The following is an 18,293-nucleotide window of genomic DNA, read 5'->3' on the forward strand; positions in this document are numbered from 1 at the left end:
GACTGGTCTGCAACACCAGAAAAGGCCTACAAGGCTCATGTTTCTGGCTGGTTGAAGCTCTCAACATGAACAAGATTCTTAGGGACTGTTAAATTTTGCTGAAAGTCCCACTTGTTATCTAATAGTAAATAAACAGCTGATTCTTTCTTATATGCGACAACATAGTCCAAAATCCTCATCCTTTTTTTAAAAAAAAAAACCAAAACAAGCCAAGAAGGACTATGAAAGATTGCCATGAAGGAATAAACACGAAAGCCCCAGGTTTAAAATTCTGATTCAGGTATATTAAGCCCCCCCCAACACATATTTGACATTCCCCCATCTCTCAATGAATTTTCACTGATTTTTCCGTGTTTCCAGGTGTAATCCTAAACATATTTACCAAGACATAAAGCTCAATGAACACAATTAGCCTTACTTCCAAGTAAACATACATAAAGATTGGTTTTGTAAGAAGCAAGAGAAATGGTTTTTTTCGGGGGGGAGAAGGGGGAATTACATAAATTGCAGCATCAAATTTTGAATAGTGATTGCATTTTAAGTTATATCACTCAAAAGCTGACTTCTTGTTATTGCTGGCATCAGTCTGTCTGGTACTGGGGGGAAACCTACCCTCCCTTCCAATAATGTTTTTATTTTTTGCAGTGGCATGAATTTATCCTTCCAAAGAATGTAAGGCATCTTGGGGGAGGGGGTGGAACTTCAAAGAGAAGGAAATAAGCCTTACAGTAAGAACACTGTTGATATCATTGCAGTGTAGCCTTCTTATGAGTTGGGGCTAGATCAGATTACCTTAAAAAGCAAATTTGGGGTACCAGCAAATGGCATCATAACGGAAAGGCACCAAACCTGAACCATGGCAAGGGTGGTGGCGATAATTTGGATTTTCTGCCTCAGGCACCAAACCCAAATTCTGTATTTCCACAGCCTCTCCCTACTGTAACTGACAGAACAATTGCCTCCGTTCTAAAACAAACACCTACCTGGCCTCTAAGGTCAAAGCTTTGCCTTATATCTAACCCCACAATAATCCCCTGCCCACGTGGCCCTGGGGTGGGCTGAGGGAAAGAGGTTTTTTTAAACACCTTTGTAGGCCAAAGTGGCTTCTTCTCTTTGATCCTCCTGAAAATGCAGCAGCAGCAGCTTGGAGCAGCCCCAGCACGTTGTGAAGAGGGCATTTCTTGGCAAAACAAAAACCAACAAATTACTACATACGAGGAACACACAGGTAGGATCAGGAATCAGCCCAGAGGTTGGAATCGAGAAATGGCAGGCACAGGCCGAGCATAAGGATGAAGAGATCCCCCGCAACTCCTGCCAATAGGAGCAAGAAGCCACTAAGCGGTTGCCCACCAAGCCTCAACGTCAGCCAGGCCTCCGCGCCCTCCATACACACACAAAACCACTCTTTCGAGCGCCTTGCCTTCGGTGGTTTAATCTGCCACGCGATAGAAGCAGCTAGTTCTCTGAGCAAGTGCAGAGTGCCCCCACCACGGACTTTCAACTGCAGCGCATTAGGTGGTGCGGTTAAATGCCAGGGATGGGAGGCTTCCAGCATCAGAAGCCTCCATTCCCAGGGAGATCCCTTTTTTCGTTTGAAACGGCGAATCACAGCCCAGGATCTGCTCCATGCTGCTGCTGCTGCGGGGCGCGGGAGAGACCACGTTAGGAGAGGAGCGGTCTCGCTGCCGCCCGCTTCCCTTTCTCTGCCTAAAACAAGGGCCATCTGGCCAGGCGAGCGGGGGATGGGGCTGAGCCAGGCCGGCTGTCCGTCCATCCCGGAGCGCGCACGCCCTCCGCCCCAGGGCTTGGACGGCGGCGCCCGCACGCTGCGCTACCTCCAGCATCGCCTTCCCTCCCCGGGCTCAGCGACCCCAAAGCGGCCGCCGGCCTCGCCACAGGTCTCCGAGGAGAGCGGCCGCACACCCCGGGCGGGCCTTGGGCTCGCCAAGCGCGGCGCTTCTCGCCAGCCAGGTGCCGCACCGGAGAGCTGCGCCCCCGGATCGCGCCTCCTTTGCCGCCAGGGCCCCGCTTGGTTGCCCGGCAGGATCCCACTGCCCTCGATGCGGAGACAATAAACAGCCCCTCCTCCTCCTCCTCGCGATTGCGGCTCACCGACCTCCTCCACCTCCTCCGGCAGGCGCCCGGCGTCTCCGTCGGCTCAAGGCGCGCCCGGTGCGCGCATCGCCGTCTCCCGTCCGCTTCTCCAGCGTCAGCATCACAGGTGGCGCCGGGGCGAACCCAGGCGGGCGAGCAGTGGGCAGCCTCTTCCTCCTCGCCGCCACCGCCGCCGCCTCCACCCGTCGATGGAGGAGCAGCAGCAGCAGCACCAGCGGCCCCGGCTGCGGAATCGGCTGCCCAGCCCCGGCTTGGCTTGCCGAAAAGCCCCCGCCTTCAGCCTCGATGCTGGATCAGTCATTGGGCGCCTTCCCCGCCATTCACGCGCAGCCGCTGGGGGAGCCCGATGCGCACGAGGTCCCTGCTGTCGGGGGTGGGTGGTGAGGAAGGGGACGCGACGCTTCCAGGGAGCGGGGCCGGCTCTGAGCTCAGCCAGGGAAGGGGTGGGTCTTGTCCCAAAGGAAGACGCATTTTCCTCCTCGGGGGCAGCCCTGAAGTCGCGCAAGACCGACCAGGGCCTTCTCAAGGCGCGCGCTTTGCGCCTAACTGTGAGGATCGTCTGGATGAAGATGTGAAAGATTCTGCGCATGTGACATCGGAGATGCTAAAGTATGGTCAAAAGAGAGGTCTCCCCACCCTTGGGTAGGGGGCTGCAATGCGAATTCTGCTTTGCTTCCAGGGTTGGAGGCAGGAATGCTTCATAGACTCATAGAACTGTAGAGTTGGAAGGGACACCAAGGTTCATCTAGTCCAACCCTCTGCAAGGCAGGAAACTCAGCTAAAGCATCCATGACAGGTGACCATCCAGCCTCTGCTTAAAAACCTCCCAAGGAGAGTCCACCACCTTCTGCTGAAGACTGTTCCACTGTCAAACAGCTCTTACTGTAAGAAAGTTCTTCCTGATGTTTAGTTGGAATCGCCAACTAAACCTCCAGAAAAAAAGAAAAAGAAGAGTTTGGACTTGATATCCCGCCTTTCACTCCCCTTAAGGAGTCTCAAAGCGGCTAACAATCTCCTTTCCCTTCCTCCCCCACAACAAACACTCTGTGAGGTGAGTGGGGCTGAGAGACTTCAGAGAAGTGTGCCTAGCCCAAAATCACCCAGCAGCTGCAAGTGGAGGAGCGGGGAATCGAACCCAGTTCCCCAGATTACAAGTCCACTGCTCTTAACCACTACACCACGCTGGCATGCTTGCTCCATCTTACATGTTACAGCCCTTTAGATACTTCAAGTTGGGTATCATATCTCCTCTCACTCTCTTTTCCAGGCTAAACGTACCCACTTCCTTCAACCGTTCCTCATAAGGCTTGGCTTCTGAAGACTAATTGCTGGAAATCACATTCCTGTTTATACGACAACATCTGGAAAGCGGCAGGTTCCCATTCCTGCTGTGGAGCCACTGCCAATCACCCCCAGAGTAGGCAATACTGAGCTAGATTTGCCAGTGACCTGACTCTATAACACATTGGTAGTGGTGGACCTTGCGGTCTGATATTTCAGCAGTGCCCTGTGAAGCATTAAAATCCCCCCCCCAAGTGCCTCTTGTGCTCTATTCCACAAAATAGTTGCAGCGTCTATGGTGGCTCCCAAGGTTCTGCGTACGATCAAACCAGTCTTGCTCCCCTAAATCTGCTTCTGACATTGACCAGCTTTTTATGCTCTTATGAAGGGAAACCAAAGTGGATTAAGACCCAAAGGAAATACTCTTTCTATTTCAGCCCCTAACTGTTCTGCAGAACATCACATGTGACTCTTGTTTCTGCAAATATGTCAGACATTTAAAGCATGTAGCTTCCCCACCCCCCAAATAATCATGGGAATTGTAGTTTACCCACAGGGCTACAATTCCCATACCCTGAACAGACTACAGTTCCCAGGATTCTTTGGGGGGGGGAGTCATGTGCTTTAAATGGATTGTATGTATACAGCCGCATGTGAACATTTATGTTATCAATGCTTGTAAGTTAAATATTGATCCTGCAACCCACCACCTCTCTTTGCCTGTATCCCACAACATCCAAAGTGCCAGGGCAACATCCTGTCCTTGCTCTAGATAGCTGGCTCCACATCAAACCCTACATCAAATCATTATGGATGTGGAAGTATGGAAGGTTTTACTTCCTCACCAGCAGCAAAAGAAATATTTTAAAAGAAGTCACTTTTCATATTGTAAAAACTCAGGGCACATCCACACTTCCATTTGCTCTGCCACTTTGCCTGTGAAAACCTGCAGTTTAGTGCTGAATAAGAACAAACAGCATTTCCGTGAAATGACGTTTGTGCCGATTTAGCACTAAAGAGCAGTTTTTCCAAGGGAAAGCAGTGGAGCAAAAGCAAAACCACTCATACTTGTCTAGGCATGGGACAAGTGGAAGTGTTGACAAGCTCTCTGTGTAATTCCCTGGAATAAATAGGCAGAAAGCAACACATAACGGATCTTTGGAACTCCTGTCCAGTGATGCTGAGAAGGCAGCTAGCAGAAATAACTTTACAAAGAATTAAAGTGGAATTTACATTTCTGTACATTTCAGTCACCCTCTGCTGCCAGAATGCTCTCCACTGCTTCAAATGTGATAAAATCCACAGAAGCTTGTGCCATTATAAATGGTTCTTATGGTGCTGCAGGACTCTGTTGGTTTTGGCTTTAATCTTTCTCTTCTTCATCTGCAACATTCACACTCGGAACAAAAGGAGGAGAAAAGCACAAGCCTGCTTTTTAGTGTGAGGTGTGAAAAACCTATCTTTGCTGAATTGATGGATGAGTACTAGCCACAATAGTGCAATATCCATGTTCCTAGACACAGGATTACTGATTTCTAGACACTGGGGACTAACAGCAAGGGATGTCTATTGCCTTAAGTTGGTGTCTTGTTAATTAGCATCCCTGGAGCTAGCTGCTCAGGAAGACAAGGCGCTGAGCCGGGTGGGGGGTGGGGCTGAACCATTCATTTTACCCAGCGGGAGGATTAAACTTCCTTTCTTGGTTTTGTTGGGAATCTATCTTTCAAGGTTTCATGATATTTTATGCTTCTATCTTAACATGTTACTTTAAATGCATGTCTTAATCCCATGCTAGTTTGTTGTTACCCATCCATACTGGGACGAGTTTAACCCTCCCTCCCCTTTAAAGCTTCAGAAAGGGACTAGTTTATCAGTTTTTGTCCCTTTCCTATACAGTATTGCAATTTTGTACCATGTCTTTGTTTTATTTATGGCTGGGCAAATTTACTACTTCAAAAAGCCAAAAGCAAACCCTGACTAATAAAATGAAGTGCTCAAAGTATATACAAAATCAGGCTTTTTCCCCGTTCTAGAACTATCTATTCCACAAAGCAGCAATTTCAGCAAAAATCTGATGAAGACATAGTTCAACATAAACAATCCTATAGAGCAAGTAACGTCCTACTCCCCATTGGATATCTTTGCTAAGCTGTCACCCTGTGACGAAAGTGTGGATCTTTACTGAAACATATTATGCCAATCAAAAACCCGCCATACCCATATATGTAATTGAGAGTTACCGTATTTTTTGCCCTATAGGGTGCACCGGTCCATAGGGCGCACCTAGTTTGGGGGGGGGAATAAAGAAAAAATATTATTTCCTCCCCAGGCGCGGGGCTGGGGCTGGGGAAGCCCAAGCTTCCCCCGACCCCAGCCCCCAGAACAGGCTGCTATCCGCAAGCCTTACGGATATCTGCCCGAAGCCCGGGGAGCGCTCCGCTGCACTCCCCGGGTTTCGGGCTGCAGGCTGCTGTCCGCAAGCCTTGGGAGCCCGACGGGAACTCCCGTGGGCTCCCAAGGCTTGCGAATAGTTCCTGAAGCCTGGAGAGTGAGAGGGGTTGGTGCGCACCAACCCCTCTCACTCTCCAGGCTTCAGCGAAAGCCTGCATTCGCCCCATAGGGCGCACACATATTTCCCCTTCATTTTTGGAGGGTAAAAATTACGTCCTATAGGGCGAAAAATATGGTAATTCAAAAGCATCAGCCTCTACCTGCTCAGCTAGCCTAAGCAAGCACTATACCCACAGCCCATGTCAAGAGATTCCAAAGAATGTTTGGCATTCATGCTACCTTTACCGCCTTGGCAACCTCCTAAGAAGCAAGTCTAATATACTCAATTTGTTATTTCAGGCTTAATGAAGAAAGACCCTAAAAGTACAAGACTTAAAAAAAAAAGCATCTGCAATCATTGCGGCAAAAATTGTCCTGTTGTTGCAGGGAGTTCATATATAACTTCTGTGATGGGTGTATCCATTTTGCAGATCTTCATAATGCTATGTCTAGTATAAGAGAAAACGGAATATAAGCAGCTGTCAGGAATGGGAAACAGTTTGCTAGTTGGGCTTTTCTGTTACTACATCCACTTGTTGTGAGCAGAATTTCTTGCCCTACGCTCATCACCAGGGACAACCCACCAAGGAGACAAAGTGAAGCGATCACCTCAAGCAGCAGGATTCACAGGGGCAGCAGATCCCAATGTAGATCTTTATTGTTCCCTTCTTCCCAGCAGGGAGGGGCACCATTTGGTGGCATGCTTGGGCCAACACTGCTCACCACCATCACTTACCAGTTGGCACAGGTACACTGCAGCATTTTGATATTTCTTTCCTTTTCACATTGTAGTGAATAGTTTTAAGTTCTCCATAATTCAAAAGCACCAGCAAACCAGTAGTTGCAGGAAACTATGCACAATTACCAAAGTATGTTTTACTGGCGCAAGCAGGGATGCACAAAGACGCTTGTGTCCTAGCATACAGATATTCCAAGGCGTGGATAGGATTATCAGAATGGGGATAACTCTTTCACAAAAGCATGCAGGTTCTGCATTTTAGTTGCAGCACAGAAGAAAGGGGAAAGTACATTACTTATTCAGAAAAATATATAACACAGCTGAGCCTTAATGTGTCGAAAAGCAGGCCACGCCTTGACGGGGGAAGGCCTGCATGTTCCCAACACTAGACCATTGCATTCCCCCACTCACCTTCTGCTTCCTAACTCTTATCTTCAGGTTTTTCAATAAGATTTTCTGGAAACATAAATTATCTTCCTTATCCAAGAATGTCCTGCCCAGACCTGACCTTACCCAACTCCCAAAAAGAAGAGGCCATTCGTTTCCTTTCTTAAGGTAATATTTAATGAGCCAATATTATTCTGAGTGGGGCACTGATGTGAAGGGGAGAACAGCATGGCTCTAGTGAGCAAGTGTGTAACTGAGGAGCTACCTGTTATTCAAAAACCTTTTATCCCTATGGTTGTCCAAAAGAGGGTTCAAAAACCAGCCAATAGTGCCCGTGAACACATTGTGAAAATAACATTGTGGAAGGCCTCCTGGAGAGACGGATGTAGGCAAGGCCCCACCAATTGATTTTTCTCTTTTCTGCCTCTGCCCCACTCATAAGTGATGGAAAGCAACAAAAGAGCTTACAACCTCTTTATAGACACCAGTGGGCAACTGGTACTTTCCAGATAGCTAGCAGCTGGAAGGATCCAAAAGGGTACTTGAAGTGCCATGGGCCTAGAACACAGTCGAATTCGGTCATCAGCAGCACAGCCTGTCCCAGAAAGGGAGAGTGGGGCTTCCTTCTGAGTGGAGTATCCCTCCTTGTTCTTGGAGGTGGACATCCCATCCTGACCAGCCAGCAGGCTCTAGTATTTGGTGGTGAAGGACTGGAACTCGAGGGTACTGATCTCCCTCTCATTGGAGAACACAGCCTGGTCAATACGAGACATGGGACTTCCTACGCTGCGTAGCCAGTTCTTCCTACAGAGGAAAGGAACACAAGTTAGCAACCCCCCATGCTACCCTCGTCTCTCTTTTAGTCCCACCTGTGCTCTCTGCATGGTCATAAAAGGAACATGGCTATTGACGGAACCAAAGGGTAATCAAATCTAGTGTGTACACGTACACACACACAAGTCTCTCTTTCTCTCGCTCTCTGCTAGAAAGAATGGGACTTTCCCATAGGCATTTGGTTGACTGCTATGAGAACTGAAGGCCTTTGGTTTGATCCTGCAGGACTTTACTTATGTTCTTGCATTAAGTACACTAAATAAAGATTCAGAGAAAATGGCTCCAGCTGACACAAGAAACTAAGCCATGCCAGGGCAGATGAGGGGTAGATTCATGACATAGTGACTAGCCAATCTGGGCAAAATAAATTCATTTCCTGCTCCAATTTTAGGGCTCAATCAGGCTCATATCCTAATACACGAAGCTTTGTGCCAAAATAAAACTGCTAGTCTTTAAGGTGCAACAAGAATATATTTGTTTCGGTTTAAAATGTACCGTAAGCTGCCAATTGCCAATTTACCCAGCCTCTAATGAGAAATAGTTGCCCACATTCAGCAAAAAAATAAGAAACCTGTTTGTTTGTTTGTTTGTTTAGTCAGGAAGGAAGCATCTGAAGAACCTGGAGGAAAGCTTTTTCATCCTCAAAAAGTCCAAAGAACCCATGAATGAAGCTCTCCCGTTAACGAAAAAGAAAGCTGTTCAAACACTGCCCACGCACGATAAACTTACTCAGCTGTTCTTCCATTTCAAAAATTGAAGTGAGCGCATATGGGGGGGTACACATGTGTGGGGGCGCTACAGATTCCCACCTGAACCCTAATTGAAAAGGGGTGGGGGCTCAATAGATGGCTGTACACTTTTGCTTTGTTATTCCCTGCCAGGATCTGAAAAAAAAGAGAGCAGGAGGAGGAGAGAGTAAATGCGGGGTGGGGTGGGGTAGTGGAATACATGTTGCTATGGATTATCTCACTCCTGCTTATCTCCTGCAAGGGATGGAGTAGTATGGTTGCTATGGAAGCGGCCCCAATTTCCCCCTCCCCCCTCAAATACATGAAGGTGGAAGAAATGGAGAAGCTGGTTGCTATGGAAACTGTCCCAGTTTCCTTGCATGTTCCCTCTCTCTATGTAACTTCAAGGTGATGGGGGGAAGACTTGTCGCTATAGAAACTGCCTCTGGTTGTCATCTCTCTGAAGGTGACAGAGCCCGTTGTTAGAGAAGCTGTCTCACCATCACCACAAACCCCCAGGGTCGCCCTGGGAGCGCACCATCCCTCTCCCCACCCCCTTCTCCACTCCCTTGCTCCACCCCCACCCCCACCCACTGCTGCTGCTGCTGCTGCTCACAAATTCATAAAGCAATTTTCTCCATCTCCTCCTGGACCAACTTCCTAATTGCAAGCTGACCCAAGTCCCAAATTTACAGGGTGTCAATTCACTGTTGAGGGAGAGTCTAGGGAGGTGCCCTATTTAGACACTTCAGATGGAGAGGGGAGGGAGGGGTGGAGTGGGATTGAGGCTGTACAGATTGCCAATGCCAGGCTCTCTTCAGATAAGGATAATGGGAACCATTATTACAGGCCATTTATCCCTCTTCATCCCACCAGTTCTCCTCCAGATAAGAACCAGGGATGCCATTTTGGAAGGACAAGGGGGCAGTCACCCCACTTCCCATGTTTCAGATCACAGCAGCACCAACATCTCCGGATATTAGAAAGAATATACAAGTAACCATGACAATCACTTTTAAGATGAAATGCTCCCCCCCCTCGTTTCTCCCTTTGCAATTTAATTTTGAACATAACAAAGACCAGGCTTTTGAACTTTGCTATAAATCTTGCCCTGTCTCTTTCAATGGGGAGGTTTATTCACCTGAAGTGGTACATTAGTTCTGTATTCAGGCAGGGCACTAGATATTTAACAACAACAACAAAAGAGATGGCTCAAGAGAGACTCTGGTCAAGGAAGGAGTTTGCCTGACATCTATATACCGGTACTACATGCCCAATGCGTTGTGCCTCACTCTGCTGAGTAACATAAAGTGTCAGTGTTGAAACATAGATGTATGGGACCTGCTGTGGTGGATTCAGGGTGCTCTGTCTATGATCAAGTCCAACAAGTATTGGATTTTATGGGGAGCTCGTGTTCCAAGGTTTGTCTCCAGTTTCCATCTTGTTAATGCGATGAACAAAGCAGATTCCGCATGATGCACAAAGTTGTGCCCCTCTCCCCCTCTCCTTCACCCTGACCTTTTCTAGTCAGCTAAGCAAATTAAGTGGTTTCCCTTTAACCCTTTATACTCTGCTTAGCTGACACCACCCCTCACTCAATCCCCAAAATACAGGCCCTGAAGCTGCAAGTCAAAGTGCATCGTATCCAAGGCTGGCCAAGTTATTTTAGCACCCAATACAGAAAATCCCACAGGCACCTCTCCCAGGCAGTAAACAACAACAACAACAATATTTAAATAACTCATAATTTGCAGCCCTTTCATAACAAACCGAATTAGCTGCCTAATTGTAAGGTCAGCCCTTCCCTCAGCCAGTGCTGAAGGAGCCCAGTTCACATACTTACATGATCTCCACTTTCTCCTTGGGCCCTTGCACTTGTCCGGTCACTGTCCCATGGGCAGTGTTCTTCACCCAGCCAACCACTCCCAACTTCCTCCCCTGCTCTTCTGTGTACTGGTGAAAAAAGCCAGAAAGAGAGTGGTCAGGGAAGCTTGCAAGGCTGATTCTCAATGGCACATACATTGCTCAGTCTCTTCATTTGATGACTGGTGGCTGAATGAGTGAGCAACCTTCACTGAGTTTTGTGATTATGCCAGGTGGCATGGAAGCTCAGTCAGTGGTATATGCTCTGTGAGGTCTCTTTTCAGATGGACAAATGTTTTCATTCCTGGAAATGTTGATAGAGCAAAGTGAACAAAGAAGTATAATTAGGGTTCTGCTTCATTTCCCCATAGCATATGTGCATAGTACCTGTTGAATTATTATTATTATTTTATGCACTGTGACTTGCCGTTGTTTTATTGATTATAGTTTCGAAATTATTTATTATAATTGTTAAGAGTGGATTTCTGTTTAATTTTTATATGTTGATAGTAAATATTACAGTATTCTATACTATTCCAATGGATTGTTGAATATTACTTTATTTGATATAAGTTGCTTATTTTAAAGTTATGTTTTATTACACATTTTCGTATTGGATTAGATTGTTCTAAGGTGTACATTCTTTGTTTCTTCAGCTTGTAAACCACCTTGGGTATTGTTAAATAGAAAGACGGTATACAAATTAAAAGTGAAATGAAAAAAATGAAATGAAATAATATCTCTGCCTGTTTGTACCCTGGTGGAAACAAAACCAACAGTACTACTATGGCAAAACAAAGCAACCCGCAACATCAACAGCAATTAAATCTTTCTCTCTTCCTACAGAGATTTCTAAGGCCCTGATTGCCTCCCAGTCTTGACATCTCATTGGCTGGAAGAGGTATATAAACCTCCTAGGTTCACACTGACATTGATGTTTGCTACTAGCAAGTCAGGAGTCAGACTGCTTTGTTCTCTACAGTTTAGTTTGCTTGAGTTTGCTTCCAAATGCCATACTCTCCTCTCTGCTCCTATGGGCAGCTTCTCTGGGTATCCATTACTCTACACTAGACTTGGATTTGTATACAGGAGGAGTACAAGCTTCGGAAGCTGGCTTGAGAAGTGCTCTCTCCAGCTATTCCAGTAATATACCGTCCAAGTAGAAACATCAGCCTTTGCAGTCTTAAGCGCTACAGTTCGGCTGTAGAATGCCTCACCATATCTCACACGCAGATATATCCTACCTTTCTAAAGAAGACACCTAGAAGATGAAAGAAAGAGAAGTCAGTCAGAGATCATATTCGTCAAAGTATCAACAATCAAAGTCCTATAGCTACATATTTAGTGTATCTATAGTCCAGTCTTCTGTTCCCTCCAGTAGTGATTGTGTCCCATCTAGTCCAGCATCCTGTTCTCACAGTGGGCAGCCAGATATTTAGCAGGACATCAGCACTCCTCATGGCACACCTCCTTAACGAACAGGCTGTGTTACATTGTCTCTCTCTTCCCAATCAAGCCATGTGGCTTCAACTACCAACAATGTGTTGAAATTTTAGGGATTTTGGAAAAGGAACTCCTAGGACACACACAAGTATTTATCACACCTGCAAGTATACAATTGCTAACTGGCCTATGCTTCCATGTGATCTAGTGACACATCTGTGAGGGACTGGTCCCTCACTCTGAAGGAAAGCAGATTTTGTAATTAGCATAATCTTCATATATATTGCCTTAATATAGATTTTGGAATTCTTCTCTTCTTCTTCACTGCCCCCCACCCCATTCTAATAAATTGGTGTTTGTTTGTTTGTTTGTTTAAATGCTTGATTATTTGATAACATTTGAATGGTCGGTTGCCCACAATTTTATTTGACTGGTCAAATACTGACTTTCATTCTGGACTTAATACTTTCTCATTAGTGGTGATTATGCTTTTGCCTTCAGCAAGCTGTGTTCCAATCTTTATGCCTGATTTCCCCAGCTTTCCTCCTGATATTTATATATTAGTTTATTCCCTATTACACTTCTATCCCACTTTTCTTCCAGGATGCTCAAGGCAGCACACGTCCTTCGCCACCTATTTGCCCTCACAGCCCTGGAAAGGTTAAGAGAGTGCCTGGCCCGAGGTCATTCAATGAGCTTCATGGCTGAGTAGGGTTTGAACATGGGCCTCCCTGATACTTCCCCAACGTGCTAACTCTAGCTCTCAAAACATATGTTTTATTTGTTTTAGTGGTAAGTTGTCATTTTTTATTACTGAAAAGGATATCTTGTTGTGTCAATCCAGCACATCCTAATCTTCACCTTCTTGTTCTTAAGTGTTATACCTGCCACCTGAATCTCCCTGTCCTATCATTTACCCATGAAATCATGATCCACTTGGCAGTTAATGGAGTCTCTTCAATCTGAAACTTTGCTCCTATCACCACTGTAGCCTTACTTCCCCCTTAGTTCCCTAACCCACCCCCCCAGCACCTTTGTTTGCCTACGCCCTTTCTCTCAACAGCACACATCTCTTTTTGGTGTGTCCCACGTGAAGTTAATTCCATTCAAAATCATCTTCCCTTATGGAAGCTGCATTCTTTTTTAGCATACTGTACATGTTCAATTTGAGCAGTTAGATCCTGCAAGGATATTGTTGAACATTCCATTAAATCACAGTAACTCAGCTAATAGCTAGGGCCTAGAGGTAACATAATTTTTTTGCCCATTGTATGACCGATAATGTGAAACTAGCTCTAGCCTGCACTTCAAAGGGCTGACAGTCTAAAAGGCAAACCTATCACATCCTGTCACTAAGACCTGACAAAGGATGCAGCACAAGAACCCAAATTTCTTCCTTTTTTGCCACAGAAACAGCTCTTTCGAGTTCTCATTTCTGTACTATGTTGGCTTAGGCTATGCTGCATCCTGAATGTTACAGATCACGTTACAAAATTGCTATTTTTTAAATAGAGTGGGGTGGGGGAGTGGATTAAATCAAGTAAATGAGGTTGAATCAAGGATGCTCAGCCTCCCTCCCTGTAATGGCCCAGATCTCCACACCGCAAAGATACAGCGCCTTCCTACTGTGCTCTAGGATATGCAGATCCAACACCCAATTGCATTAATGTTCCCAATTAGTCTCCTCCATATACACCCCGTGTGTATTAGCTTCAATTAAGTTCCTCTGGAGTCCTTGCGGACTGTCATTCTAGCTGCACAGCAGCTCCAGCCAACCTAGCTGCAGTTAGAGCCGAATAAAGATTCTGCAGTTGGAGGAGAGGGCTCTGCTGCTAGCATCTTATTTCAAGGGCTATACTATTTGCAGCATGAGCCGCAGGGGAACTGAACAACCATCTCCATAGCCCATGCACAAAAATCCCACCCAGAGCAGCACAATAGCAGTACAAGGGGTGGGGGAAACTAAATGGACTCACCCTGGACTTCCCCATAAACCTCATAGTCGATTGCCCAGAGAACAGAAGCAGCCATGGTTCAGTGCAGGCCACGGGCAGTTGTTAGGAGCTTCCACAGAGACGGAGAGGGGTGTGCTATTCGATCTGCTTCACACTGCAGTCAGTTTGGCCAGCCTGTGTTACTAAATTCAGCCGCAGAGAACCAGGAGATGTGGCCTACCTGGAAAAAAGAAACAGGAAGAGAGTCTCTCTCATCTTTCAGCCAGACAGGTACAAAGAATCCTCAAGCCCATAGCAAAAGGATTGCGGGGAGAGAGAGAGGGTTAAAATCTGAAGCATAAATCAGGTCCTCAACTCTCCTCTCCTAGGTGTGATCTAATGTGAAGGAACCTGATCTCGTGTTACAATTGGATGCTGTACCTACAGGTGACATTTACTGTGCAAGCAGAGTTAGGAATACCTCCGGTGCCTAACATTTTATTCAAACACCTAGGATTTTGACATTTTTTCAACCCTGCCTGCAAGGTTGCCTTGCTCCAGTGCATACCGGTAATCCATAGGACAAAAATAACAACATTAGGAAGGCAGAAGGACAACAATCTAGCCTGCTTCCGACTAGTAGTGTACTATTCTCCTTACATATTTTTATATGAGATTTTGTCTGATTTACACATTTTTCAAGCAATTTTCCCTAACACAATGCATTTTATATACTATTTTCACTACTATATACATTTTTGTACACATTTTCCCCTAATGTATGCATTTGACATGTATTATTTTATTGAAGTGTGGATTTTGAAAGATAGCTGTTTTTTTGTTTGCATTTTGTTTTGGAAAGTACAAATTAGGTAGGTTTGCAATAAAATAAAACTGAACCAGATTAGTACCCATCCATAACTGTAACCCATTATAAAGGTAAAGGTAAAGGTACCCCTGCCCGTACGGGCCAGTCTTGCCAGACTCTGGGGTTGTGCGCCCATCTCACTCAAGAGGCCAGGGGCCAGCGCTGTCCGGAGACACTTCCGGGTCACGTGGCCAGCGTGACATCGCTGCTCTGGCGAGCCAGAGCTGCACACGGAAACGCCGTTTACCTTCCCGCTAGAAAGCGGTCCCTATTTATCTACTTGCACCCGAGGGTGCTTTCGAACTGCTAGGTTGGCAGGCGCTGGGACCGAACAACGGGAGCGCACCCCGCCGCGGGGATTCGAACCACCGACCTTTCGATCGGCAAGCCCTAGGCGCTGAGGCTTTAACCCACAGCGCCACCCGCGTCCCATGATACGTTAACAAAAAACCACATACACCAAAAAACACACAGAGAAAAGCAGAACATGCCATGCCAAACTCAACCCCCATGGGAATGTATGGCACTTTCATGAAGGGTTGCCACATCAAAATGCAAAATAGAAGAGAGACTCAGGTTCTATTTCTATGCATTATGAAAGAAGGAGTGTCCCTTCTGCTTTATGAAGTAGTGACAGTCTGCAAGAAAGGCCATAGTTTTAAAGGGGGGGGGGTGGGAAATGCCAGGCTTCTTTAGGCCACGTTTGCACCTTCTTCTTTTCCTGCTGCTTTGACATAGCAGGAAGGGTAAATAACCAATTTGAGGTGCTTTATAGTTTACTGTATACCATAAGATGTAATGATGAGACACAGCAAAACCTCAGGGGGCAACACTGCTTCTGAAACTCAAGAGACCTTGGAGGGCTGCTGTCAAAGTAAACATTACTGCTCTCAACAGACAATTAACCTGACCTGGTATAAGGCATTTTATTATGTTCCTATTTAGGATTCACATAGCACATATTATGTGTTCAGGGCTTATTTTCTGTAATGTTTTGGCATTATGTATGATCCAGCCCATTGTTTATTCCTCTTTATTCCTGTTTCTAGCCCTCTGAAAGAATGCTGCAATTAACAGGGTCAACCCGATACATTTTAATTGTCTATCTCAGGCACCTACACCTGCACAATCCAAACGCCTTCTTCCCAGATTCCTTGCGTTGTTACAGGGAACAATGGGTGCAGCACCTGGTTGGCATGCGTGATCATGTGGTACACATGACACTAACAGCTTCACGAGTGATTTGTGTGCTCATGTCAACCTTGGAAGTCAGATATTACCCTTTTTTCCTGTTCTTTTTAAAATTAGGAATCCCAAATGCCATAGTTACAGACAGAAGCCATCTGCCTGGCCTAAACTAATGAATTTGAGATTCCCTCTCTGTGATGCAGTGGTTAATCTTGAAGTGCAGGAGCTCATCATGACAGGCCCCATAACCAAACCTCCAAGGAGAGCTCCAAAATGCAGACAGCTGTGTTGATCCCAAATGCATGCATACACAGACATCAAGGAGCAGAAGTACACGTTCAATGAATATCTAATAAATGAAGATCAGCATGACTGCAATCCTATCCACAGTTTATTGGAAGTAAATATCACTGACCTCAGTGGTGCTTACTTCAGACTGCATAGGCTCAGCTTGTAAAGCATACAGAGATCTTCAGCCAGCTGAATTGCAGCCTTTAGCTTTTATTTAGGAATGCAAACAACCTTGCAAAGAATTACTGCCATTTAAACTACTAGTATGAATTAGGAACCCCATATAAGAAAAGGAAAGACGTATCCAACCTCTGCTTGATCATTTCCCTCATTCTCTGACTTCTTTAGTTTCAAACAAACTTGAAAGATGCATTCACTTTCCAGGTGCTGCAGCATACAGCTCCATTACTTCTGACCTGGAAAAAAAGTCCTGGAGTTCTGCCACCCTTCCTTCTAGCACACCACTATCAATGACCCTCACTGCCCCATTTTGTTTCCTCCAAAAGGTTTGGAAAAAAATACCCACTTCCCCCTTCAATGCCAGGAACCCTATGTTTCAACCAAAACAAGTTTGACCTCAAACTCCTTACCTTGCCATTTGAAGGGGCGTGGGTGGGCAGCATAATGTGCTAGCTTTAGGGGCGGAAAATAGGAGATCGAACAAGGTTGGCAAGGAAACCAATGTCTGTACACCCAGTAATTTGAATAATGTGAATGTGGTAGGAGTGGGTAGGTGTGTTTAGCAGGGGTGCCCAAACTTTTTTCAAAGAGGGCCAGATTTGATGAAGTGAACACGCATGAGGGCCAACTAAAATTGTTGCTTTTTTTTACGATTTTGAGCCTTTTTTTAGGATTGAGGTTGTTGAGCTTTTTTTTTTTACCATTTTACCCCAGATTAGGCCCCCCCAAACGGACTTTGGACATGCGCCTGATTAGGGGGAAATGAAATGTGAGTTTGGAGATAAAAGTGGCTGTGTACTAGGGGAGACAGAGGGCAGCTTCGATGAGCACAGACCCAGCAATCTGGAAATTGTATATAGGAAGACAGCCCGCTGGTGCAGAGGTTAAAATGCTGGACTTGGACCCAAGAGAGACTGCAGTTCAAATCCCCACTTGGCCATGAAGCTCACAGGGTGACCTTGGGCCAGTCGCTCGGTCTCAGCCTAATCTACCTCAAAGGGCTGTTGTGGGGATTAATTGAGGGGAACCAAGTAGGATGCCTCAAGCTCCTTGGAGAGAAAGGTGGGATATAAATGCAATGCAATCAATCAATCAATCAATCAATCTGGAGTGGGTGTTACTGAGATTGCTGGATCTGATGAGCTCCTGGGTGGGGGTGTCAGTCAATTATTTTGAGGACAAAGCGTCTTTAAAGATAGGAGGGGTGGGGTGGGGATATCTGTTGAAGTCCCTTTTAACCAGGCTTTTGGTTGATTGGATTGACATCCTACGTCCTTATAAAACGTGGGGTGTTTTTTTTTTTTGGTGGTGGTGGTGTGTTATTGGGTTGTTGTTTTTATTTTGATTATATATTTTATGGTTTTTACCAGCATGCCTTTGACCAAACTGTGGGAGGCAGTGGAAGACAGGAGTGCCTAGCATGCTCTGGTCCATGGGGTCACGAAGAGTCGGACACGACTAAACAACAGCAACAACATTTTGATTTTGTTCTTTGAACCGCCCAGAGACCTCTGTGTATAGGGCAGTATATAAATTCAATAAATCATAATATAAGGCTAGAGGTGGAATTAAAAGTGTGTTGCTGGAGTGGGGGGCGGGGGGAAATGTTCCTGAGAGAGACCTAAAATGGAGATACAGTACTGTAATTATAACTGCGGCGTGTCATCTAAACTTAGCAATATCGAAGGACTGGTCGATATAGTTACAGGCATAGTGAGGGTTGAAAGCGAGTGGACGTGAAGGGTCAGTAAAGATTAATCATCATTACTATCATCATCGTTATTGTACCTGGAGGAGGAGAATGGGTGTGTGTGAAGGGAGAAATGGGGTTTGAAGAGGGGGACGGAACGGGTCTGACTCTTGACTGAAAGAGGGAGGAGCCGGGGACG

The 18,293-nt window shown here is 45.9% G+C and overlaps 2 protein-coding genes across 7 annotated transcripts in view; both read right to left on the reverse strand.

Moving 5' to 3' along the window:
* Positions 1 to 2,395, reverse strand: part of SPTBN2 (spectrin beta, non-erythrocytic 2) — a 98,580-nt gene extending 96,185 nt beyond the window's left edge. The window contains exon 1 of the mRNA XM_081892185.1: positions 2,120 to 2,395. The gene's annotated coding sequence lies outside the window, so the exon portion shown is untranslated. The remainder of the gene's footprint in view (positions 1 to 2,119) is intronic.
* Positions 2,396 to 7,229: 4,834 nt separating this feature from the next.
* The window catches only part of LOC309359126 (acylphosphatase-2-like), a 34,378-nt gene continuing 23,314 nt past the window's right edge, over positions 7,230 to 18,293 (reverse strand). For 3 of the 6 annotated variants that reach the window (XM_081892615.1, XM_081892616.1, XM_081892618.1), the window contains 4 exons: positions 13,920 to 14,118; positions 11,745 to 11,761; positions 10,481 to 10,590; positions 7,230 to 7,879 (listed from right to left, as the gene is read on the reverse strand). In XM_081892615.1, coding sequence (XP_081748741.1) covers positions 7,765 to 7,879; positions 10,481 to 10,590; positions 11,745 to 11,761; positions 13,920 to 13,974 — 297 coding nt within the window. In that variant the 5' untranslated portion in view covers positions 13,975 to 14,118 and the 3' untranslated portion in view covers positions 7,230 to 7,764. Of the gene's footprint in view, positions 7,880 to 10,480; positions 10,591 to 11,744; positions 11,762 to 13,919; positions 14,119 to 16,533; positions 16,641 to 16,814; positions 17,035 to 18,192; positions 18,287 to 18,293 lie in introns of those variants that run through there. The other 3 variants (XM_081892617.1, XM_081892619.1, XM_081892614.1) reach the window with 3 other exon arrangements.

This window comes from Podarcis melisellensis, assembly GCF_964234715.1.
Source record: "Podarcis melisellensis genome assembly, chromosome: 16".
Classification (NCBI taxonomy): domain Eukaryota; kingdom Metazoa; phylum Chordata; class Lepidosauria; order Squamata; family Lacertidae; genus Podarcis; species Podarcis melisellensis.